General features: G+C 43.4%; 1 protein-coding gene across 1 annotated transcript in view; it reads left to right on the top strand.

Annotated features, from left to right (window-relative positions):
* Positions 1 to 16,663, top strand: part of rfx7a (regulatory factor X7a) — a 56,933-nt gene extending 40,270 nt beyond the window's left edge. The window contains exons 6-9 of the mRNA XM_060911747.1: positions 300 to 384; positions 2,500 to 2,707; positions 5,995 to 6,299; positions 9,484 to 16,663. Of these exons, the coding sequence (XP_060767730.1) occupies positions 300 to 384; positions 2,500 to 2,707; positions 5,995 to 6,299; positions 9,484 to 12,906 (4,021 nt within the window). The 3' untranslated portion in view covers positions 12,907 to 16,663. The remainder of the gene's footprint in view (positions 1 to 299; positions 385 to 2,499; positions 2,708 to 5,994; positions 6,300 to 9,483) is intronic.
* Positions 16,664 to 26,925: the final 10,262 nt, after the last annotated feature.

Raw genomic sequence — 26,925 nt, 5'->3', positions numbered from 1 at the left:
GTTTCAGTAGAACATTCATAAAACAAGATATATTTGTCAACATAAAAACAAAAGGGGTGAAAACTTTTGTACTCCATGCCAGTTATCAGTGATGGAGTTAACAGACCCCTATTGTATTTTTGAGTATTATAATCTTGTGCTCTTTAAGACCAACTTAAAATAATCCTTTCTTGCTGCAACATTTACATCATACAGGGAATATTTTATGTTTAGAGACAGAACTGAGAGCAACTCCTCCTCCAAGTTTAAGAAATATAGAGAACATTTCTGACAATATTTTCGCCTTAACACCTGCTCATGTATTGCTATAGTGGCCTGAGAAAGAAGCCGTTCATTCACATGCCGTCTCTTCCGAATCTGGACGTACACAAAACGGGAGATGGAGTAGGTTTGCCTGTGCATGGATGCATGTGTTTAAGTGTTGGCCTTGTTCATAAAGAAGACACCCGAGCTAAGATTATTCCAGCAAAGTAATATTAGTTTAGATTGGATTCGACTTTGTAATTGCACCGAGTAAAGGTACTAGCACAGTAGTAAACTGCAGCGTAAGCAGAATGGCGAAGTACGCCAACTTTCACTTTATTAGGAACACCAGTACCCCTGCATGTTCATGCAGATACAAATCAAGAGCTTCAGTTAATGTTCTAACATCAGAACGGGAAAAGTTGTGATCTCAAAGTGTGACTTTCTGGCTACGTTCACACTGCAGGCTGAAGTGACTCAAATCCGATCTTTTCGCCCATATGTGACCTGTATCCGATCTTTTATTGACAATATGAACGACACAGATCCGATTTTTTCAAATCCGACCCAGGCCGTTTGGATATGTGGTCCTAATTCCGATCCCTATCCGCTCTTTTCATATGCGACTTCAGTCTGAACCGCCAGGTCGCATTCATCCGACTTACACGTCATCAACAAGCCACAAACGTCACTATTCTGCGCTGAAGTAGGCGGCGGGTCTCTCAAAAAAAGTTACAACAACATGGCGCATAATCACGGGCGCAGATAGAGGGGGGGACTCGTCCCACCCAGATTTAAATTCACCTCGTTCGGTCCCCCCCACTTATAGGGAGGAAAAAACGTCTATGCTGTCTTTCTTTGCATAAGGCAAACCTCACGGAAAAATCAAAAGACTAATTACCATTCGGTTTATTGAGGTGCACAGCAGTGTATACATAGTTGCAACAACTCACATAAAACAAAGACTGATATTCGGTTGGTTGAGCTGCGCAGACTGCACAGGTTGCGAGCTCGAGCTTGGTTGCTATGGTTACTAACAACAAGTTTGACAGGCATATCGGGGTTGGGGTTGGTTTGCTGGCAGCTTTGCCCCCCCCCCCCCAGTTTTTTGTCCCTCCCAGTTCAAAAAAACGTATCTGCGCCCCTGCGCATGACATCAATGTGAGGGACGCTTCGGGCTGTGAAGGTTCTGAATCTTCTCAATGGAAGGACGCAGAGGTTAGGGAGCTGATTTCCATTTGGGGGGATACAGGTATTCAAGCTAGATTGGATGGGTTATACCGCAACCGGGCGGTTTTACTTCCGTAAACACTGGCCATGCTCACTGCGTGTGACGTCGTCGTATCCTGCAATGCGCATGCGGAACACTTTTAGGTCGCTTTTCGTTCATACTGAGGATCACATACAAGTCGCATATATTTGTTAATGTGAACGACCTCACAAAAAAATCGGATTTCACAAAAAAAATCGGAATTGAGCATTAAGCCTTGCAGTGTGAACGTAGCGTCTTTCACTGTGGTATGGGTGTTGGTTTGAGCATTTCAGAAACTGTTGATCTCCTGGGGGTTTCGCACACAAACAACAGTCTCTAGAGTTTACACAGAATGGTGCAGAAAACAAAAAACATCGAGTAAGTGAGTGATAGTTCTGTGGGTGGAAACAAACGCCTTGTTGATAAGAGAGGTCAGAAAATGGACAGATTGGGTCGAGGTTTTTTGCCAGGAAGGATATAGTAACTCATATAAATCACTCTTTACAACCGTGGTGAGCAGAAAAGCATCTCAGTCCGTACTCATGATAGCCTCAGATTCCTGTTCTTGGCTGACAAGAGTGGAACCTGATGTGGTCTTCTGCTGTTGTAGCCCATCCGTCATCTACAAGGTTCAGTGTTTTGTGCATGTTGAGATGCTCTTCTGCTCACCACAGTTGTAAAGAGTGATTATTTGAGATACTGTAGACTTCCTGTCAGTTCAGACCAGTCTCGATCGGCAGATTTCTAAAATACTCAAACCAGTCAGTCTGGTACCAGCAACCATGCCACGATCAAATTCGCAGAATTCTTTTTTTTTTCCTTTTGATGTTTGAAATGAACATTAACCGAAGCTCTTGATTTGTGTCTGCATGATTTAAGCGTTAGGCTGCTGCCACAGGATTGGCTGATTAGAGAACTGCATGAATCGTACATTTCTCCTTGATGTCACCATCAAATTCATGTCCACTCTTTCTTTCTCTCTCTCTCTGTATCATATATGGCAGTGTGAGGGGTTTGAACCTACTGGGCAGAACTCCAGTGGGGAGGATGAGATTCGCTCTGCTGCTTGTGATCTGGTGTGCGAGTGGGCTCAGAAAGTACTGAGTCGTCAGTTTCTTAGTGTCGAGGACCTGGCACGCTTCCTGCTGAACAGCCACTACATCAGCACCAAGTCTGTTGCTGCTCTCACCGTGATGACAGGATCCCCTCCAGGTACTGTGCATTTGTCCAAGACCAAGATTTACCTTTATACAATACCTCCCCCTGTTGGTATGGAATCAGGCTGAAACGCAATTCTAGTCTTAGTTTGTACCACAAGTTGGCCTCGTGGTTAGTGTATCCACCTCTTGAGTAGGAGCTTGCAAGTTCTGCTCGTGGTTGGGTTAAACCAAAGGCCATCATAAAAATGGTACCTACTGCCAACTGGTGAGGCGTCGCAATACAGATCCAAGTCAAGCTCTCGGGGTTACCAGAGGACCTGCCCCCCCCACACTGTAACCCTAGCTATGCAGTAGGCTTGAGGCCAAGGGCTATCGACTACTTTCACATTACCCATAATGCTTTGCACCTTGGGGGGTAACCAAAATATAAACAAACTAAAACAGCATGGTGTCACACACTGACCGTTATCTTTCAAATTTATATCTTCCTAAAACCTTCGAAGAAGTGTCAAAACTTACTAAACCAAAGCTTAAAGAAATCTGCAAAGCCTTTTCTGTGGACTTTGAAAAATCAATCGGTAAAAAAGCGCCTGTAAATATCGTATGGAACGCTTTGAACATCTCTACTTCGGGCAACAGTGAGTCAGCAGCCACCTTCGTCTGTCAACACAGGTGTTCCAACAATTACTGACCTGCAGAAGGTAAAAGATTGGCAGAAGAGCTGAGAAAGATCAACACTGATCATAGAAGAATCCACAATGAAATTGTTTTTGCTGGGTGCTTGTTATGACGAGAAAGATGTAAAAAAAAATAAAATACAAAACGCTTTGTGCACGGGAACACAAGCACAGAATTCACTCCATCAAGTCAGAACTGTCTTTAAGCTGATTTTGGTTTCCTTCACTCTGATTTGAGCTCGTATGCCAACAGATTATGACAATCTGTGGGCTGTTAGAGGAAGCTGTTAAGACTACAGGGTCAAATACTACATTCGATCTCCCTACATAAACACTAAAAGGGGAAGGACATGGACGCTTACTGACACTGCATCATCCGGGCTTTGTTTTGGGATTTGATCCTTCAATAAAGTTGTCCTTTTCAGTTCTTTGACTTGTCCTTGTTTTCCAGTTTTCACACTTTTTATGATCAAACGTAAAGACAGAGGGGTTGTAGGCTTCGTGACTTAGATCATCAGACTTTACTCCGCCACTTATTTTGACGGCGAAGTCTGTCTAACCGCACTTTGACGCTTAGCCTCTTTAGGTATTCTATAAAACTTTAAATCAGGAAAAGTTGTTTTTCCCCGTGTGAATTTGAAGAAATAACTGAGTTTATATGACTTAGTAAACAAATATAGCATCTGGTTATCCCCCAAGGCGCAAAGCATTATGGGTGTGTGAAAGTAGTCAATAGAAATGCCCAATGCGCCTTAAAGGCCTGGTTAGTACTAGGACAGGAGACTGCCTGGGAAGACCAGACCCTGGCACAGGAGGGACTTTGACTTTGATACTGACATTTAAATTAACCTTGATTACAAACTCTAGGATTTGGAGGCTGATTTTTCAGATTATTTTAGGAGGAAGAGCAGGCAAATCCCACTTTCTCATTAGATAGAAGGGTTTGGTGTTCATGAAAAACAAATAAAAATTCTAGTCATAGATCATCACAGATTCCAACCATTCAAATATGTACCACTTGATTAATTTATTGGAACAATTACAATTTTAATTCCTCACATGTGCAAAGTGTGAACGTTCCACCAACAGAACCCAAACCAGGTCTCCTGTGTCAAAAGATAGAGACGTTTTTGAGCTTTAGAATGGGCGTAACCTTAAACACATTTACGAGAGTACTTCAAAAAGTTCTCGGCCTCATCCAGAAAACGTCACAGGACAAAGATTGTTCTTGTTAGTTTTCAACATAGTCTCCTTTAACTTCAATGCACTTGGTCCACCGATGTTCAAGCTTCATTATCCCTTTGTGGAAGAAGGTCACATCTTGAGCATTCAGATCCTCCTCAACACCATGGATGATGTCATCATCACTCTGAAAATGGTGACCATGCAAGTGAGATTTGAGTTTGGGGAACAGACAGAAGCCAGATGGTGCCAGGTCGGGTGAGTAAGGTGGATAGGGCAACAGTTCAAAGCCGTATTTGGCTGCTTCTGCCCCGCCCCCTGTGCTGTGTGGACAGGTGCACTATCCTGGAGCAACAGCACGCCAGCTTGAAGCTTTCTTTCCTCTCCTTTTTTTCTTTGATTACTTCTTTCATTTGAGTTTTTGTGATCAGTGATGGAAGGCTTTATAGCACGCAGTTATGCCCCAAAACAGGAGTTAGACCCCTTGTTTCCAGGTGAGGCCGAGAACCTTTTGAAGTACCCTCGTAAGTGACCAATCAATTAGGCCTATAAATAGAAAACTAAATTGTAACACCTAGAACAAAGAAGTTGGGTTCTTATTTAAGTCCGGTTCTTTTCAAGGCTTTTCCTTTCCACCGTCACCTCTGGCCTGTTTATTAGGAATCTAGGTGTACACTATGGTCAAAAGTATGTGGACACCTGACCATGACACCCATGTGTGCTTTTTGAACATCCTCTTCCAAAGGCATGGCATTAATATGGAGTTGGTGCTCCTTTGCTGCTACAACACTCTCCACTTTTCTGGAAAGGCTTTCCACCAGATTTTCTGTAGGTGTTGGTCCACAAGTACATTAGTGAAGTTGAGTACTGATTTCGGCATTCCAGTTCAACCCAAAGGTGTTCAGTGGGCTTAAGGTCAGGGCTCTATGCAGCCCACTAGAGTTCTTCCACTCCAACTGTGGTAAACAATGTCTTTATGGACCTCATTTTGTGCTCAGGGGCATTGTCATGCTGGAACGGGTTTGGGCCCCTGAGTTCCAGTGAAGGGAAATCATAATACTAAAGCATACACAGACTTTCCAGACAATCTTGTGCAAGCAACAGTTTGGGTTGGGCCCACATATACTGTAGGTGTCGTGGTCAGGTATCCACATACTTTTGGCCATATAGTGTACATTCAGATTTATTATTTTTTTATTTAATTTTTTTTTAAAGAACTGCTTTGTGACAGTGTTCCCAACCTTAGTCCTGAGGAACCCTCTGTTCTGCACATTTTCCCTGATCCCAGCACACTTGATTTGTTCAGCCAGGTTGAGTTGAAGTGGTTGTATTAGAGCAGGGGAAACACCATAATTTGCAGGACAGTTGTCACTAATACTGTAGTTGTCAATGGTGATCTCCACTATTATATGATTTTAATAAATATTAAGCCTGAAGTTTCTTGTTTATTAATGTAAGTTATTTCTCTTGATGTCCTCAGGGGCCCCAATGTCTGTTCAGTCATCTGCGTTCATGCCCACAACTGATGCCCACTCATTCCAGCCTCAGGTCAAAACACTGACATCCCCTTCCATTGACGCCAAGCAGCAGCTCCAGAGGAAGATTCAGAAGAAGCAGCAAGAACAGAAACTTCACTCCCCGCTTTCTCCTGAAGGTCAGGGTAGGAGGGTGGAAGGGGTCACTACTCCTTGTCCAAGCACAGGAATCCCATGTCGAAGCCCTGCCCTACTTTCACCGCAGCCCACCATCGGTATTGTGGTAGCTGCAGTTCCTAGCCCAGTTACGGTAACTATTTCAATTCGTACAGGAAATCAGATGCTTAAACTTAGTCAGGCCCGTAAGTATTTGGACAGAGACACAGTTTTCGTAAATGTTGCCTTTGTACGCTGCCACCACCACCACCACGGATTTGAAATGGAGCAATTAAGATGTGATTGAAATGTTTAGGAATTACAGCCATTTTTACATTGTCCCTCCATTTATACAGGCTCAAAAGTAGTCGGAGAAACTGACAAGTTTAAATGTCAGGACTACTTTTAATACTTGGATGCAAATCCTTTGCAGTCAATGATTGCCTGAAGTCTGGAACCCATGGTCATCACCAGATGCTGGGTTTCCTCCCTTGAGATGCTTTGCTTGGCCTTTACTACAGCCGCCTTCAGGTGTTGCTTGTTTGTGGGTCTTTCTGCCTTCAGTTTTGTCTTCAGTAAGTGAAAAGTATGCTCAGTTGGGTTGAGGTCAAGTGCCTGACTTGACCATTTAAGAACATTTATATTTCTTTGCCTGAAGAAGCTTTTGGATTGCTTTCGTGGTATGTTTTGGATCATTATCCATCTGGACTGTGAAGTGCCGTCCCATGAGTTTTGTAGCCTTTGACGGAGTCTGAGCAGAAAGTATAGCTGTGTACACTTCAGAATTCATCCTGCTACTTTGATCAGTAGTCACACTTGGAAGACACTCTGGACACTTGCAGTAATGCTTTTGTGGCTGAGGACTACGGTTGGCTTGCTAGCTTTGGGACTGCGGTTGTCATAGACAGTTTTGCGCTTGAGTTTCCGTTAATGAGGAGAGTTATAACATCAATGAAACTGACTTCATGTTGAAACTGTTAAATGTTATGATCATGTTGTCTGTTGTTGTCCAGGTGGGGATGGGTTCCCTTTTGGGTCTGGTTCCTCTCGAGGTTTCTTCCTCGTGTCATCTGGGGGAGTTTTTCCTTGCCACTGTTGCCACAGGCTTCATCATTGGGGATAGATTAGGCATAAAATTGGGTCATTCAAATTCTGTAAAGCTGCTTTGGGACTATGTCTATTGTTAAAAGCGCTACACAAACAAACTTGACTTGACATTATCAATAAACACCAGTGACCCAGTTCCACTGGCATCCCATGCCCACGTCCACCATGTTTGACAGATGATGTGATCGTGAGCCCTTCCTTTCCATCTCCATAATCATCTCTTCCCATTATTCTGGTACAAGTTAATCTTGGTTTCCTCTGTCCAAAGAATCTTGTTCCAGAACTGTGCTGACCTTTTTAGATGCTTTCTAGCAAAGTCTAATGTGGCCTTTCTGTTCTTGAGTATTACCAGTGGTTGGTTTCTTGAGGTAAACCCTCAGTGGGCGGCATGGTGGTGTAGTGGTTAGCACCGTCACCTCACAGCAAGAAGGTTCTGGGTTCGAGCCCAGTGGCTGATGGGCGCCTTTCTGTGTGGAGTTTGCATGTTCTCCCTGTGTCTGCGTGGGTTTCCTCTGGTTTCCCCCACAGTCCAAAGACATGCAGGTTAGGCTAATTGGTGGCTCTAAATTGACCGTAGGTGTGAATGTGAGTGCGAATGGTTGTTTATCTCTGTGTTAATCCTGTGATGACCTGACCGACTTGTCCAGGGTGTACCCCGCCTCTCGCTCAGAGTCAGCTGGGATAGACTCCAGCTTGCCTGCGACCCTGTACAGGATAAGCGGTTATGGATAATGGATGGATGCATGGATGGATGGTAAACCCTCATTAACCCACATTATTGAAGGTGTCTCTTGGTTGTAGACTTCAAGAACTTGAGACACTCCTTGAGTGTCCTTGACTTGATGCGAAGTGTTTTTTCTTCACCAAGGAAAGAATTCTGTGATCACTTTATCAACTGTATTTGTCTTCCGTGATAGTCCAGGCCTTTTGGTGTTGCTGAGCTCGCCAGTGCATTCCTTTTTTTTAAGAATGTACCAAATTGTTAAGTTGGCCACTCCTAAAGTTTCTGCTCTGTCTGTCATAGGTCTCTCTTGTTTTTTCATCCTAATGATGGCCTCTTTCACTTGCACCTCACTCCTTCATCTTTTGACCCCATGTTGAGAGTTCCCATGAACAGCTGCCAAATGCAAATTCAACACATGTCCTGTGTCTGAAATCGCTCACTCATTCACTACTCGCTACTCACTATATGGGGAATTGCTATATAGAGGACTATATAGTGAGCTCATTGGTAAAATGAAAAAAATAAAAACCTTTTTCGGACACTACTCCGCTATGCAATTATTTACGTCATTACTGTCGCACAATTAAAACGTGCCAGATCAGTCAGCTGGTGGATTTTCAAAATAATAAATACACGCATGTATTTTTGTGATGAATCCATATTATACTGAGCGTATTTCCCACATTAATCAATACAAAGTACTTTGTGTCTGCTGCATCTTTCAGTTCTTTTAAATCAAGGTTGAATACTTTTTCTTCTTTGCCACTACCTTTTATTAAATCAAAGCTGAGGCTTTTGATTAATTCCTCACTCTGCACTGTAACTTTTATTCTTGTATGTTATCTGTCTTATTCTATTTTAGCTTATTTTTTTATTCTCTTACTATTTTTAATTGTACTTGAATGTCCGTTTATAATGTCTTTCTTCCTCTGTCCATTCACCCCAACACACTTTTTTTTTTTCTTTCAGCGTGACCGCAAGGCATGATGGTATATATTGCTTGGTTAGTGACCATCCACACTACTTTTTATGATGCATTGTGGGATACTTTAAGTGCACTATATAGGGTGTAATAATTCTCACTATACATTCGGACAGCACGACAAAATGGCGAACTCTATATATAGCCCACAATATAGTGAGTAGGGAGCGATTTCGGATACAGGGATGGATTCAACTCCACATCTTCTATCTCCTTAATTTGCCATGAAATAATGAGGAAACGGGCCACACCTGGTTATGAAACTGTGAGTCAATTGCTGAATTACCTTTGAGCCTGTGAAAATGGAAATAAAAGGCTGTAATTCCTAAACGTTAATTTTTTTTGTTAAAACCCTTGAATTAAAGCTGAAAGTCAACACTTCAGTCACATCTTGATTGCTTATTTCAAATCCAATGTGGTGATCTACAGAGGCAAAATTATAAAAATTGTCACTGTCCAAATACATATGGACCCAACTGTACAAAGTCATATTATGGGTCTTAGGTTCACTCTCTTGTTGTTCAGGTTCAAAGAAGCAGACAGTTGATGTCACCAAGCCCAGTACCTATGGCAACTGCAGAAAGCAAGGTGCTCCCTGTCAATTTTCAGGTGGTCACCCAATCAGTGCAGCCTGTGAACCGATGTCCAAAAACCCCTCAGAACGTCACTGCAAGTCCTGTTGGTGATCGTCTCACTCGCCATCGCTATGCCCAGATCCTGCCTAAACCGGCTACAACTAGCACAATCACGCTACGTTCACCTCCTGCGCTCCTTATCACCAAAAGTTCCATCAAAACTGTCATACCAACACCCAAGGAGAGCTCAGTGAACATTGTAAAAATGACAGCGATATCTCTGGGGCCCAGCAACAGCACCACCAGCACTGCTGCCACCACAGCTAGGCCTGCCTCTGCTGGAATCACCAGCCGTAGTGATGACCTCCAACCTGTTACACGTGTCCGTAGTGGCTCCATTGCTGCAATTCCATCGACACTGTCAAAGCCAGGACAAACAACCCCAACACCAGCAGTCAACATCAAATTGGATATTGTTGATGCTGTAGGGCAAGCAAGAGAAGCTCAGGGTGGGACAACTGGTGGGGGTACGCAATTAGAAGGAGCACTCAAACCCAGAGCTGCAAGTGTGCCTACATCTCTAGCCAAAATGTCTGCAGAATTGGACAGGCAATCAGGGAACAAATTTAATGGTCAGATGCTCCCTAATGAAAGCAATTTGGCTTCTGGCAGCAATAACAATCCCACTGAAAGCACTTTGTATCAGGACATGGCCAATCAGAGTGCCGGTAGTGCTCCAACAAGAAGTAGTAGCACATTTATGACACCACCCAAGGATCCCGAGTTGGCATCTCCAAGTCCTCGCAAAAGACAAGGCTTACATCCAGATTCAAGTCTGACACCTGTCAAAAAAATTTACATTTCTGAGGGCAGTGAAGAACCTAAATTGGCGATGAAAATTGCAGTGAAGAATGTTTCCAGGTCAGACACTCCTGTTGAACCAGAAAGTGAACTTTCTTCAGCTGCTGGAAAGGTTATGGTGAAGCTTGCGTCCAGTGCTTCTACTCATATCCTTGCATCCTCTGATAGTTCAGTTGGAAATCCTGGCTTCCAGACTGTTGGCAGTTCCCATAACATCTTGCAGGAACAGTGGGAAGGTTCCTCGTCGAACGTAAAAAATATCACTACTGGTACCACAGCTGTGAGTGCCCCTTGCCAGGATTGTCAGGTCGGGAATGCAAGCTTTCAGACCTTTAACAGACCACGAAGTGTGTCCCAAGGACAGTGGGAAGGGTCTTCATCCAATATGAACAGCAAGCCATTAGTTACTCGCACTGTTGGTGCCCCAGGTCAGATGTTGGTACAGCAACATGCAAACAATAATACCCAAGCAGTTCAGGTAGGCTTGGAGCAGTCCAGCTCCTCTGCAGTATGTGAACTGAATGCTGTGCTTTGGAATAATGAGCAGCAAGATGGCAATCAGCAACAAATTTATTTTCAACAGGGGACAGTAAAAAACAAGCAAATGTCTAGTTCTGTTATGGAGACTCCTATGATGACTCGACCTACTGCCACAGGCCAGCGGATGCAGGTGACTACTGATATGTTAGACCATGTCTCATCTCAGCCCCATGTGGGTTGCTTCCCATTTAACGATGATGACATGACTCAGGACAGTATCGTAGAGGAACTAGTTCAAATGGAGGAGCAGATGAAGATGAACAGTTCCATGCAAAACTTTGATGGCTGTGAGGACATGGCACTGCAAAGTCAACAGGCTGCTTTGCAAAACAATATGATATCCAGTCACCAGGCCAGCACTTCTTGCTACAATTTGGCTAACACTAGCAGCACGCCTGTCCACACCCCCACCCATGGCGCAGAGATGATAGGAATGGGGCAGGGACTGACCCGTGAGAGCCCCTGCTCACATTTTGCCCCTACCACCCCTGTAGACAGTGCACTGGGAAGCAGCTGTCAAACCCCAATTGGAACACCCCACTCAAACTGCAGTAGTGGTGTTCCACCCAGTCCTGTTGAGTGTAGGAACCCATTTGCCTTCACTCCTATCAATTCCAGCATCACAAGTTACCATGATGGCAGCACTATCTCGTCTAGTCCAGTCAAGCCCATGCAAAGACCAATGGCCACCCACCCAGATAAAGCAAAGCTGGACTGGATGAATAATAACTACAATAGCAGTAGTAGTAATTCCAACAGTGGAATTAGCATTCTGCCTAACTATCAGAATCTGGTGGATAACCAATTCAGGAAACCTCATGCTTTTGCCATTCCTGGCCAGACATATCCATCACCAGTCAGGCACCATGACATGCACATAAGTCGCTTGACATCCATTTCACCAGTCCAGCAGCAGGTGGCTAGCATGGCAAATCTTAATAAACAGGAGGGATTTGCTGTTCCAGCCCCACTTGATAACAAAACCAACACTTCCTCCTCTGGATCTTTCCGCTGCCGCAGTGTCAGTCCAGCAGTCAGGCAGCGCAACCTGAGTGGAACCCCAAACCCCAATGTCCGCCGTTATGTGGTCTCTCCTTTTAATTCACCAGTGGCACCAGAAGTGCTGAATATCTTTGCTAATAGTCAAGGGAATACTAGTGTCAGCAGCATGGTGCAGAGGAGTCAGTCTGTACCACTTAATGTGATGATGCAGACAGAAGTTTTACCCATGCAAGCTGGTGGGCAGACAAGCAATACTAAAAACATTACCAACGTCCTGCTTAACAAGATGGATGGTGATGGAGACAATGTGGTACGTGGACTTGGCATGAACAATATTCCATCCAGTTACACTGCTCGCATGAACCTCTCACAAATCCTGGAAACGACCTCTGCTCCTGGTTTCCCAGCCAGTGCCAATCACCAGGCTATGGTTTCGCCTGGCTCGTCAGCTTACAAATTTACAAAGCCTGCTTACTTCATGAAGAACAATGGAGGGGAGCAAATAAGCTTCTCGGCAAGGGAGGCCCAAGGGCAGTCGGTCTCAGAAGAGAACAGGCAGCAAAATCAGACCTTAGTGGTTCCACCACAGCAAGACCTTCAGCACGATCAGCACCAGCAGTCTTTCCTTTTCAACACCACTGATAAAGACCTGTTAGATGAAGACAGCTTGAACACTGTCTCACAGCTTCCAGGCCAGGCAATCGAACTTGGCTCTGGAGGTTCAGAGTTTCCTGGTGATATGCAACTGACCTCTGAACTCTCCAGTAGCATGAATGATTTAAACTCTTTAGATGCAAACCTTCTCTTTGATCCAGCATCAAGTCAGCAGCAAGTGCAGTATGAAGAACCAACACTGGAGGAACTAAAGAATGACCCGATTTTCCAACAGATTTGCAATGAGACTGTGAATTCTGCTGGCTTTGACTGGTTGGAGAACAAGGACCAGGCAACTGTGGAAATGTTGGGTTAATTAGTAGCTTGAATTGTTTCGATGAGTAATGGTTTGTATCTCTGTTTTACAGGAAGCTTTATTTATACACAAAGCACTGTTGCAATGAATTGCTGGGCTCAGTTCCTGGGTTGAACAGAAATGATCCCTTTTTTTTTTTTCTTTCTTCGAATACTGGTTCTTTTTTCCCCCAAATTGTTCTCTGCACGTCTGTTCAAATTGTGGTACTGTAATGTTGAATTTCTCTCCACACATGTTCAAATACTGGAAAGAGAACTTAAAATTAACCAGGGTTCGAGTGTCTCAAAGAAAATGGTTTGTATTGCTTCCAAGAAATTCTGTGAAATTATAAATGGATAATTTTACAGTTTACCAAAAACAAGGGATATTTCTGCACACCTTGCAGGCAAGGTATCTTTGTGTAAATAAAAGGTTTTTTTTTTCTTTTTTTTATGTTTAACACAAACTTTTATTAAGACTTCGAGCTGTCTTATATACTGTGATTCATTTAGTCTTTTTTTTTTTTCAGCTTTGCAAATGTCAAATAGGTGCTTCCAGGTGCACAAATTAATAACAGAACTGTAATGAATAAATGTATTCCCTTAAAGGGGGAGAATATAAGAAATGGGAAGATTATACCTGCTGTCTTTTATATATTATGAAGTTTTCATATATACACTCAGTGGCCACTTTAATAGGAACTTGTTCTTGGCTGCAGGAGTGGAACCCAGTGTGGGCTTCGGCTGTTGCATGCTGAGATGCTTTTCTGTCTGTCACGGTTGTAAAGAGTTGCTATGAGTTACTATATCCTTCACAAACACAGTAACTGAGGATCGAACCGAGGACCCTGGAGCTGTGAGGGCTGTTAATTAGTTGATTAATTAATTCAGGTGTGTTAGGATCGGGGAAAGAACTAAACTATGCGGCACAGTGGGTTTTCCAGGACCAGGGTTAGAACCTGTGACATACACTCACCGGCCACTTTAATAGGAACTTCTTGTTGATTCCTGTTCTTGGCTGCAGGAGTGAAGCCCAATGTGGTGTTCTGCTGTTGCATGCTGAGATGCTTTTCTGCTCATCACAGTTGTAAAGAGTGATTTATATGAGTTACTATATCTTTCCTGGCAAAAAACCTCAAACCAATCTGGCCATTTTCCTCTGACCTCTCTTATCAACAAGGCGTTTGTTTCCACCCACAGAACTGTCACTCACTCAGTTACTCACTCAACGTTTTTTGTTTTTTACACCATTCTATGTAAACTCTAGAGACTTGTGTGTGTGTGAAACCCCCAGGAGATCAGCAGTTTCTGAAATACTCAAACCAGTCCGTCTGGCTCAAACCAACACCCATACCACAGTGAAAGAAAGTCACACTTTGAGATCACAATTTTTCCCGTTCTGATGTTTGAACATTGTGAACATCATTAACTGAAGCGCTTGATTTATATCTGCATGATTTTATGCATCGTGCTGCTGGCAAGGTATCGGCTGATTCAGAGAACTGCAGAAAACAGCAGGTGGATGGGTGTTCCTAATAAAGTGGCTGGTGAGTGTGTGTAATATATAAAATATAGCAATTGGCACGTAAATGTTATACAGTGGAAAATTTGAATGGCTTTTAAAGTCCAAAGATGGATAGTATCAGTTTTATAATAATAATAATAATAATAATTGGCTTGCTCCTAATTGTAAGTGAATTATTTCTTTGAATTCATGTGTCTTACTTTCAATTTTCCTTTATTTCTTTATCTCAGGGTTTCCCCAAGTTCTAGCTGAGGGATTAAATTCAATAATTGATGCAAATAATCCATATTGTTTGAACAACAATCATTAAAAGGCCTGAATATTTGCACTAACAGTCACCGTTTGTGTCCCACAAACTCCAAGCTGCCTTTTCTTTTCTTTTTTTTAAGGCACGAAAGATAGTTGTTTAAAAAAAGAAAAATGAAGGGCATATTCTTAATGCTTCAATCCAGACATCGCCGGAGCATGATGAACATGACTGTTGTCTATTTTCTGTGTGCGGTCACTGTATTTTTCAGAAACCTTTAAAACTACTACTGTAATTACAGTGATTCCTGATTGATATAGAGTCCAGCCCTTTTGAGTCGCAAATGCAAATTTAGATCTCGAGTAAGAAAATGTCAAGAAGATATTTAATTCAGGATCTGATCAGGATATAGATTTTATTATCTGTGCATTTTTTTAAAAATCGGTTGATCTGCCACTTTTTTGGTTTAGTGGCAGTTAATTTTTTCCCTTTTTTATAATTGAATGCATAAATTTTGCATTTTTTTATGTGACCTTTTTACATCTTCAGTGTTTTGCATAAGAAAAATTTTCAATCAATCAGATTGATTTGTCATTGTAAGAAGTGCACTGTTGTACTGAATATTTTTAAACTTTGCAATTTGTGACTTTTGTTCAATTACTATCCTTGCACTGTTAGAGATTAAATATCATATTAAATAACAGGATGAGTATTACTATGTCATTGGATAAGCTGAGAACACTGGAATTTGAGCACGTCATAGCTAAAAAATTATCTGGCTCAAGTAATAAATGTTTTTTATACACGATACATAAGATTGTGTAATTGGTATACAGCATGTAGCTAGTTCTCTTGTACCTGATGCAGAAACACAGTGTCAACTTGTGATAAGGTCTCCGTAATCCATCTCAGCCTTACTGTCCCTCCATGCCAAAGAAAAGCTCTGGAATTTGAGATTTTTTTTTTTTATTTGGAATTTTATACCCTTTTTTAAAATCATAATTTGAAAATGTTCAAAACGTGTTTGTTTTTTTGTAATTTGTAACATGCAATCTGTCATGTAGCACTGAAACTTTTACTAAAAGAATGTGTAAAAAAAAAAACATACTAATGGTATAATTTGTTTTAAAAAAATAAAAAAGGTGTAGCCGTGCAGAAGACTGTTAAAGTAATCCACTGGTTTTAAGTGTGGTTGTAAATATCAAACCTGTATGTGAGGAATCGCAGGCACTGTTTAATGTTCTTGCTGTAGTTATTGTTGTTGTGGTTAGTAAACTGTTAAACTTATTTATCAGAAGCCAGCAAATGTGTAACCTGCCTGAGGAATCAGTCCTCGTGTACAAAAAGATAACTGCATGTGTACGTATGTATTTTAGTTTTGTATTTGTTTATAATCTGTAAGGCCTGTAATAGATTGGCGACCTGCCCAGGGTGAACCCCGCCTCTCACCCAAAGCTTCCCTCGCGACCCTGACGGATAAACGGGATAGATAATGGATGGATGGATGAATGAATGTTTAGGGAATGTATCTTTCGGTCATGGACAGGGAATTGAATCTGGAAATCCAGCGCCTTAAATTGGACAAAGCTTTCAAGGTTCATTATTACTGTTGCACTAATTTCTTCTTTAAGATAATTATTTAAAAAAAAAAAAAAAGACCCCAAAATAGTATTGAGTTTTTAAAACCCAAGCTTAAAATCTTAAATTAAAAAAAATATCATCCCAGTGTTTTAATATAACAAGCGGGAAATTATTTGCTTACTATTTTCTGTAAATTTTTTCAAAGCTTGTTTAATATGATTTTCTCACTTTATCATAATAATAAAATGTATGTATGAAGTTTCTTTCTTTAATCAATATAGCCAGAACTGTGGCTATTATTCTGTGATCTAATACACATTATCTTGACCCCTTTGTTGTGTTAAACCCTGTACATCAGTCAGACTTGCTTCATAATGTTGCTCTGATGTTTTAGAAAGTTTTTTTTCTCTTCCTTTTTGCATTGAAAGTGGTCACTGACTTATTTTATGTGACTAATAAACATTTTGTAAAGTATCATGACAAAGTGTTTTGTGCTTTTTTTTTTTGCCCCCAGTGTGAAAAAATAAATGCTTATTTAAAGATAAGGTAAGAAAAGACATGTAAAATAACTTGTATGTTGTGTAATTGGGTCCTGTTCAAAGACATGCAGATTGGGTAAAAATACCCAGCCGCTGGGGTTACACAAGCCCATGCGTACAGTACTTAGTGCCAGTCCCAAGCCCGGATAGAGCGGGCAGGGTCGGGTCAGGAAGGGCATCTGGTGTAACAATCTACGCCAAATCAATTATGCGGGTCATAAATCATGAAGAATGATCCACTGTGGCGACCCCTAATTTAGCTGATTGTGTGAATGAACAGGTCACTACTGAACATGTGTTTGAAACCACTTGATCACTGACAGGTGAAGTGAAGAACATTGATTATCTCATTACAGTGGCACCTGTCGAGGGGTGGGATATATTAGTATTAGGCAGCAAGAGAACAGTCAGTTCTTGAAGTTGATGTGTTGGACGCAGGAAAAATGGGCAAGCGTAAGGATCTGAGTGACTTTGACAAGGATCAAATTGTGATGGCAAGATGACTGGGTCTGAGCATCTCCAAAATGGCACATCTTGCGGTGTGTTCCCGGTATGCACTGGTTAGTACCTACCAAAAGTGGTCCAAGGAAGGACACCCGGTGAACCAGTGACAGGGTCATGGGTATCGAAGGCTCACTGATTCGCATGGGGCACACAGGCGAGCTCATATGGTCCAGTCCCACAGAAGAACTACTGTAGCACAAACTGCTGAAAAAGTTCATGGTGACTAAAAAAGAAAGGTGTCCGCGTTAACTTTTTCAGCATTTTGTGCAACAGTAGCTCTTCTGTGGGACTGGACCATATATAATACAAGTGTTGCCAGGCAAAACAAACCTCGCCCGGCAGTCTGGCCTATTCACCTTATGAGGTGAATCCGTGACCTTCAGTTTGACATTTCAAGCTCACTCAAGGTCAACATTTATGGTGCTAAATGAAAGCCCATATGGGACTACCTATATGTTGATAATGGTAATATTTCTCAATCATCAACTGTCAGGTTATAGTCCTCTGAAAATCCATGACCTTGAGTTTGACATTTCAAAGTCATTAAAGGTCATGCTGGCAACTGAAAGCCCATATGGGACTTCTTAGATGTTGATAATGGTAAACATCTGTATATCATTAACCACTGTAAAAGTTATAAGCCTCTAAAAACCCATGACCTTGAGTTTGACCTTTCAAGGTCACTCATGGTCAAAGGTCATGGTGCCAAATGAGAGCCCATATATGACTTTCTAGGTCAATAATATAAAGCATCTGTCTATCTTGAACCATTTCACAGTTATGAGCCTTTGAAAATCCATGACCCTGCGTATGACCTTTTAGGGTCACTCAAGGTCAAGGTGCCAAATGAAAGCCCATACATGACTTCCTATATGTAGCCTAATATTATGTATCTCTCTATCTTGAACCGTTACCCAGTTATGAGCCTCTGAAAACCCGTAACCTGGACCCCTGACATTTGACCCCCAACCCCTAAGAAAACTATGAGAGATGCCCTATCATGTAGCATATGTATGGAAGCAGAGTTGAAAGATGAACCTTTTGGATTTGGTTTGAAGTAAATATGATGAATATGAAGGAAGATATTGTGAAAAAAAGATTTTTACCTTTTTGGTGACCTTGACCAGATGACCCTCAAAATGTTGGAGGTTCTATTTGAGACCAATGCCCATCAATCCTGAAAGTTTCAGGAAGATTGGTCCAGCCGTTTTCTCGTAACGTTGCTAACTAAAAAACAAAGAAACCCCACTGAAAACAACACCTCGCCCCCTGGTGGACTCCGTCCCGGGCAAGGTAATAACCGGAGGAAACCCATACGAGACTTCTTGTTCCAGCATACCATCCTGGTTTGACTATTTTGTAAATATGTAAAAACAGCTCTGTCCAAACCTGGTATTAGCATCTGCCTTGAGTTATCTGATCATAAAGTGGACAGCTGAAATGCACAGCCATCATTTTGAAAGCGTCTTCAGTGACCCATTATGATCGGATTCTCGATCATAATGTATCTTTCATAATGTGAGAGCTCTTCCAAGATGGCGCCGCGGACGGTTGCCTCGGTACTTAGCTCTCTCGTACTTTCTACATTTTTGTGTATTTGTTGTGTTTCTTGCGTTTCTTCGCTTGTCACATACTCTAGAAAAGAACTCATAAATATTGGATTAACCACCAGTAAAGTTCTTTCATCGGCTTTCATCAATCCGGAAATTTTTTCAGCGTTACTTGTCGGGGGAGCAGCAACACAGATTTTAACAGATCTGCTGCCTTGTGCTTCACCGAAACCTGGCTCGGTGAGCACATCCCGGACTCTTCTCTCCATCTGCCTAGATTTCACCTTCACTGAGCGGACCGCGAAACGGAGCTCACGAGGAAAACGAGGGGAGGCGGAATCTGCTTTTACATTAACAAAGGTTGGTGTACTGATGTCACAGTTCTAAATAAATCATGCAGTCCTCATCTGGAGTCATTATTCATAAACTGCAAACCGTTTTATGCTCCGCGAGAGTTTTCCTCGTTTATTCTGGTTGGAGTCTACATCCCCCCTCAGGCGTGTATTAATGAGGCGTTACAACACCTGGCTGACCAGATAAACAATGTGGAGAAAAAACACCCGGACTCTTTGCTCATTGTTTTGGGGGACTTTAACAGAGCAAACCTCAGCCACGAACTGCCAAAATATAAACAGCACATTAAGTGTCCCACCAGGGACTCTAACACTCTGGACCACTGTTACACTGTTTTAAAGGACTCATACCACTCTGTCCCCCGTGCAGCCTTGGGACTATCTGATCACTGTATGGTTCATCTTATCCCATCCTACAAGCAGAAGCTGAAATCTGCTAAGCCTGTAGTTAAGACGGTGAGGAGATGGTCTGATGAGGCCAAAGTGGAACTACAAGCCTGCTTTGACTGCACTGATTGGAGTGTTTTTGAGGCTGCAGCTTCAGACCTTCATGAACTGACTGATACTGTGACATCTTACATCAGTTTTTGTGAGGATGTGTGTGTGCCCACCAAGACCTTCCGAACATACAATAACAACAAACCCTGGTTCACCGCAAAACTCAGACAGCTTCGCCAGGCCAAGGAGGAGGCCTACAGAAGTGGGGACAGAGTCCTGTACAAACAGGCCAGAAACACGCTCAGTGCATTTACATGCGCATAGAGAGAATCGAATTTCTGTCGTTGCTCGACTGAAATCGAAGTTCTAAATGCCATGTATACACCTTAATTCGGCTGAAATTGAACCAAACTTGATTTCTCAGACTCGAGCTACACGACCTAGATTATGCGATTTCTGCCGAGCTACTTAGTGCATGTATACCCTATCGAGCTAGTAGTCGAGCTACTTACTGCCCCTTCCGGAAGTGACGAGTGACGAGACCACAAGCGGGAAACACAACAGCCTCGGTCGGCATGACAACAGTAGCAGCGAGCAGCAGAAGAGGTCAGGAGGAACAAACGAAGAAGAGAAAATGGCGAGCAGAAATATGCACTTCTGGAGCAATGAGGAGACAGAGTTCATGCTCATTCAGCTTAAGGAGTTGAATATATTAAAATTCATGGACGGGAGAAAAACGCGCAATGGAGAACACGGAACTGATAACTTTGTTTACACTCTTGAATAGCTCTTCTTCATGACGACAACCGTAAGTGTACCAACACGATGGGGCGTGTAGCGCCACCTGTGGCTCGGGTGCACAATGCACCTCACACAATAGCCCGATTTCATTGTGTGCATGTAGGATTGGATTTCTCTGGCACCCCTGCTGGGACCTTCAGCTCGATTACCGACAGCAGCTCGATTTGGATGTGCATGTAAACGTAGTCAGTGACGAAAGAGGTGAAATCAGCTAAGAGGAGCTACGCTGAAAGGATCAAAAACAGCCTTTCAGCCAACGATCCGGCATCAGTGTGGACAGGCCTGAAGAATATCACTAACTACAGGAGACCATCCCCCTACACTGCAATGAACCATCAACTGGCTGACGAGTTGAATGTGTTCTACTCCAGATCCGACAAATTCACACCTCTCCCCCCCTCAGACATTAAAGACCCATTCACACCCCCTGCTATTCTGCCTCCTCTCGCCTCTGACCCCACACCAGCACTCAAGATCTGTGAAGAGGATGTTTGTCATCTTTTTCGCAGACAGAAGATCAGGAAGGCACCTGGCCCAGATGGTGCGTCACCCTCCTGTCTGAAGGTCTGTGCTGATCAGCTGGCTCCCATCTTCACCCAGATCTTCAATAGATCCCTGGAGCTGTGTGAAGTCCCCTCATGCTTCAAACACTCCACAATAATCCCGGTTCCCGAGAAAACCACCATCACAGGACTGAATGACTACAGGCCTGTAGCTCTCACATCTGTAGTCATGAAGTCCTTCGAGAGAGTGTTGTCACACCTGAAGGACATCACAGACCCCCTGCTGGACCCCCTGCAGTTTGCCTACCGGGCAAACAGGTCAGCGGATGATGCAATCAATATGGGACTGCACTACATCCTGGAACACCTTGACTCTGCAGGGACGTACGCCAGGATTCTGTTCGTGGACTTCAGTTCGGCATTCAACACCATTGTTCCAGACATCCTCCACACCAAGCTCACTGTGCCCTCCTCCACCTGTCAGTCGATTACAAACTTCCTGACTGACAGGAAGCAGCAGGTGAGGATGGGGAGCATCATATCCAGCACTCAGACTGTCAGCACTGGCGCCCCCCAAGGGTGTGTGCTCTCCCCACTGCTCTTCTCCCTTTATACCAACGACTGCACCTCAAGAGACCCGTCTGTTAAACTCCTGAAATTTGCAGACGATACAACGGTCATCGGCCTCATCCGGGATGGTGACAAGTCTGCATACAGACGGGAGGTTGAACGGCTGGTCTGGTGGTGCGGTCAGAACAATCTGGAGCTGAACACGCTCAAAACTGTGATGACAGTGGACTTTAAGAGGAGCCCCCCCACTCTGCTGCCCATCACCAACAACACTGTGACTGCCGTTGAAAGCTTCAGGTTTCTGGGTTCCACAATCTCTCAGGACTTGAAGTGGGAGACAAACACAGTCACTGTCATCAAAAAGGCCCAGCAGAGGTTGTACTTTCTGCACCAGCTCAGGAAGCTCAACCTGCCTAAGGAGCTGCTGACACAATTCTACTCTGCCATCATTCAGTCTGTTCTTTGCTCTTCCATCACTGTTTGGTTTGGATCGGTCACCAAACAGGAGAAGAACAGACTGCAACGGACAATAAGGTCGGCAGAGAAAATTATTGGTGTCAACTTGCCCTCCATCCAAGACTTATACTTGTCCAGAGTCAGGAAACGGGCAGGTAACATCTCTGCGGACCCATCACACCTTGGTCACAATCTGTTTAATCTTCTCCCCTCAGGGAGGCGATATAGATCTCTGTATGCAAAAACAACCAGACATAAGAACAGTTTCTTCCCTCAGGCTGTCTCTGTGATGAACAGCTAAAATCCAGATTCATATATCAGCAATATCACTTGCAAAATATCTGTCATACTGTCATTCTGTGCTCACTGTTACTTTTATTTAAATTTACTATTCATCTTTGCACTATGCACCATATTGCACCAAAAGGGAAATCCTTTCTGTGATGAACAGCTAAAATCCAGATTCATATATCAGTAATATCACTTGTAAAATATCTGAACACTTATACCGTCATTCTGTGCACACTGTATACTTTATATTTATTTAACTATTCCATACTTGACTTACCTGGATTACTTTGCACTATGCACCTATTTTTTTTGTTGTTGTTTGCTTGTTTGTTTTGTGTCTACGCTTTTTTATCTGTTTTGTACTATGAGAGCTAAGTGAACCGGAGTCAAATTCCTCGTGTGTGTCCACATACCTGGCAATTAAAGTGTTTCTGATTTCTTCTGTACAGAGCTCTGTCACCTGACCTGAAGGCAGCGTCGCGAGCCCTGAGGAGTGAGCGGACCTGGCTGGTCATCCAGGGTTTCTGGTTTGGGAAAACCCGAATGTTTTTATCCACCGTCACATTCCCGATGCAGAACCTGATATAGTCCAGTACCGTTCCCGTGAATGTCTCCAGCTCCTGGTGTTCAAATAAGTCCCAATCTGTCCATTTAAAGCAGTCCTGTAGTTTGGAGAGTGCGTTGTCAGGCCAGGTTGTGATAGTCCTTGTAGTGGGCCTGGCTCTGTGTCTGAGGGGGGTGTAGGCTGGGGAGAGCAGGAGGGAAAGATGGTCTGACTCATACATGTCAACCTATACGGAATGTCCATATTTTATACGGATTTGATTCAATAAACGTAGTATACGGGCGTACAAATAAAGTTATACGGATTCTTTAAAAAAAACTTCAATATTTATTTAGAGCTATAATCAATTCCCACGATGATAAGAGCGCATAACATTTACAAACGTACTGTACACCACAGAAAACACAAACAGCCAGTAAAGAGTCTTATGAAATCGCACGTTATCTTGTGGGAGCGAGACTTCATTCCACTTCTGATCATGCGCACGCTGCATTGCGAGAATCCCACCAACCGGGAAGTAACATTTTGTTTGAAACGTGTATTTCCACCTGAGCGACTTTCAATAGCGACTGAAAAGATTCTGAATGGGCACTCCGGCAAGATCAACACAGACACTTGCTGTGACATGCAGCCTCGTGAGGTATTGGTGCAGAGCACTAAAAAAGCTGTCATGGAGTACAATTCAGAACATTAGAGTGACACTTTGTGTTTTTGTCGAACATTGGAGCTTTGTATTCATTCTGAAGGTTTATTGTTATTAATATTGAATAAAAAGTAACTTGGATAAATCATTGTTAATTATCATTCAAATTTTAGGTAAATTATTTTAATTTGCATCTTATAAGGATTTTATAAGGGAAATACGGATTTTGGAGGTTGGTTATACAGGTTTGATTGACCAAAGGTTGACATGTATGCTGACTGGACGAGGTGGGGGAGGGGTATGGCTCTGTACGCGTGCTTGATGTTGGAGTAAACATGATCTAGAGTGTTCTCCCCTTGAGTGGAACACTTAACATGTTGATAGAACTTCGGCAGTACAGTCTTCAAGTTGACCTTATTAAAGTCTCCTGCAATTATGTGAACACCGTCAGGGTGGGCCCGCTGCTGTTTGTTTACGGTGTTCATCAGGAGAGAGAGCGCTGTGTTAACACTGGCGTCAGGTGGAATATACACAGCTGTGACAATCACCACAGATAGCTCTCTCGGTAGAAAAAAAGGCCGGCATCTTACAGACATGTACTCGAGGTCGGGGGAGCAGTGTCTGTCTATAATTGTTCCGTTGTTACTCCAATTGTCATGCACATAAAGACAGAGCCCCCCTCCTCTGCTCTTACCGGAGTTCTCAGTCCTGTCCCAGCAGAGCAGAGTGCGACCTGCTAGCTGCAAGCTAGCATCGGGTATTTCCGGATGAAGCCAGGTTTCGGTGATATTGAGGAAAATTATCCAATATTACATATCTGCGAGTGGCAAAAGTATGTGAACCTTTGCTTTCAGTATCTGGTGTGACCCCCTTGTGCAACAATAATTGCAACTAGACATGTCCAGTAACTGTTGATCAGTCCTGCACACCGGCTTGGAGGAATTTTAGCCCGTTCCTCCGTACAGAACAGCTTCAACTCTGGGATGTTGGTGGTTTCCGATTGGATTAAGGTCAGGACTTTGACTTGGCCATTCCAAAACATTAACTTTATTCTTCTTTAACCATTCTTTGGTAGAACGACTTGTGAGCTTAGAATCAGAATCAGAAACACTTTTATTGCCAGGTGTGTGGACACACGAGGAATTTGACTCCGGTTCACTTAGCTCTCATAGTACAAAACAGATAAAAAAAAGCATATACACAAAACAAACAAACAAGCAAACAACAACAAAAATAGGTGCATAGTGCAAAGTAATCCAGGTAAGTCAAGTATGGAATAGTTAAATAAATATAAAGTATACAGTGTGCACAGAATGACAGTATAAGTGTTCAGATATTTTACAAGTGATATTACTGATATATGAATCTGGATTTTAGCTGTTCATCACAGAAAGGATTTCCCTTTTGGTGCAATATGGTGCATAGTGCAAAGATGAATAGTAAATTTAAATAAGTAAAAAAATATATAAGTAACAGTGAGCACAGAATGACAGTATGAGTGTGCAGATGTTTTGCAAGTGATATTGCTGATATATGAATCTGGATTTTAGCTGTTCATCACAGAGACAGCCTGGGGGAAGAAACTGTTCTTGTGTCTGGTTGTTTTTGCATACAGTGATCTATATCGCCTCCCTGAGGGGGAGAAGATTAGACAGATTGTGACCAGGGTGTGATGGGTCCGCAGAGATGTTACTTGCTCGTTTCCTGACTCTGGCCAAGTACAAGTCTTGGATGGAGGGCAGGTTGACACCAATAATTTTCTCTGCCGACCTTATTGTCCGTTGCAGTCTGTTCTTCTCCTGTTTGGTGACCGATCCAAACCAAACAGTGATGGAAGAGCAAAGAACAGACTGAATGATGGCAGAGTAGAATTGTGTCAGCAGCTCCTTAGGCAGGTTGAGCTTCCTGAGCTGGCGCAGAAAGTACAACCTCTGCTGAGCCTTTTTGATGACAGTGACTGTGTTTGTCTCCCACTTCAAGTCCTGAGAGATTGTGGAACCCAGAAACCTGAAGCTTTCAACGGCAGTCACAGTGTTGTTGGTGATGGTGATGGGCAGCAGGGGGGGGCTCCTCCTAAAGTCCACTGTCATCTCCACAGTTTTGAGCTTGTTCAGCTCCAGATTGTTCTGACCGCACCACCAGACCAGCCGTTCAACCTCCCGTCTGTATGCAGACTCGTCACCGTCCCGGATGAGGCCGATGACCATTGTATCGTCTGCAAATTTCAGGAGTTTAACAGACGGGTCTCTTGAGGTGCAGTCGTTGGTATAAAGGGAGAAGAGCAGTGGGGAGAGCACACACCCTTGGGGGGCGCCAGTGCTGACAGTCGGAGTGCTGGATATGATGCTCCCCATTCCTCACCTGCTGCTTCCTGTCAGTCAGGAAGTTTGTAATCAACTGACAGGTGGAGGAGGGCACAGTGAGCTGGGTGAGCTTGGTGTGGAGGATGTCTGGAACAATGGTGTTGAATGCCGAACTGAAGTCCACGAACAGAATCCTGGCGTACGTCCCTGCAGAGTCAAGGTGCTGCAGGATGTAGTGCAGTCCCATATTGATTGCATCATCCGCTGACCTGTTTGCCCGGTAGGCAAACTGCAGGGGGTCCAGCAGGGGGTCTGTGATGTCCTTCAGGTGTGACAACACTCTCTCGAAGGACTTCATGACTACAGATGTGAGAGCTACAGGCCTGTAGTCATTCAGTCCTGTGATGGTGGTTTTCTTGGGAACCGGGATTATTGTGGAGTGTTTGAAGCATGAGGGGACTTCACACAGCTCCAGGGATCTATTGAAGATCTGGGTGAAGATGAGAGCCAGATGATCAGCACAGACCTTCAGACAGGAGGGTGACACACCATCTGGGCCAGGTGCCTTCCTGATCTTCTGTCTGCGAAAAAGCTGACAAACATCCTCTTCACAGATCTTGAGTGCTGGTGTGGGGTCAGAGGCGAGAGGAGGCAGAATAGCAGGGGGTGTGAATGGGTCTTTAATGTCTGAGGGGGGGAGAGGTGTGAATTTGTCAGATCTGGAGTAGAACACATTCAACTCGTCAGCCAGTTGATGGTTCATTGCAGTGTAGGGGGATGGTCTCCTGTAGTTAGTAATATTCTTCAGGCCTGTCCACACTGATGCCGGATCGTTGGCTGAAAGGCTGTTTTTGATCCTTTCAGCGTAGCGCCTCTTAGGCCCTGTCCACACGGCAACGGATTCAGGTGACTCCGATACAATTGCTTATCGTTTAGGCCTGGCGTCCACACGGCGCCGGCGTTTTGGGTGCCCAAAACGCAATCTTTTTGAGAACGGGTTCCAGAGTGGAAAGATCTGGCAACGTTGCCGTTGTGAAGTCGTCTGGATGAGTAAAACGGATTTGTTTACGATGACGTCACAACCACATGACTGAATGCTTCACGCCGGGTAGAAGTGTAACGAATATCACCAGGAAAAAGCCTTACAGAGCACTAGTGAGAGTGAAACACGA

The sequence above is a fragment of the Neoarius graeffei genome, chromosome 27 (assembly GCF_027579695.1).
Source record: "Neoarius graeffei isolate fNeoGra1 chromosome 27, fNeoGra1.pri, whole genome shotgun sequence".
In the NCBI taxonomy this organism is placed as follows: domain Eukaryota; kingdom Metazoa; phylum Chordata; class Actinopteri; order Siluriformes; family Ariidae; genus Neoarius; species Neoarius graeffei.
This window is presented reverse-complemented; position numbering and strand designations above follow the sequence as displayed.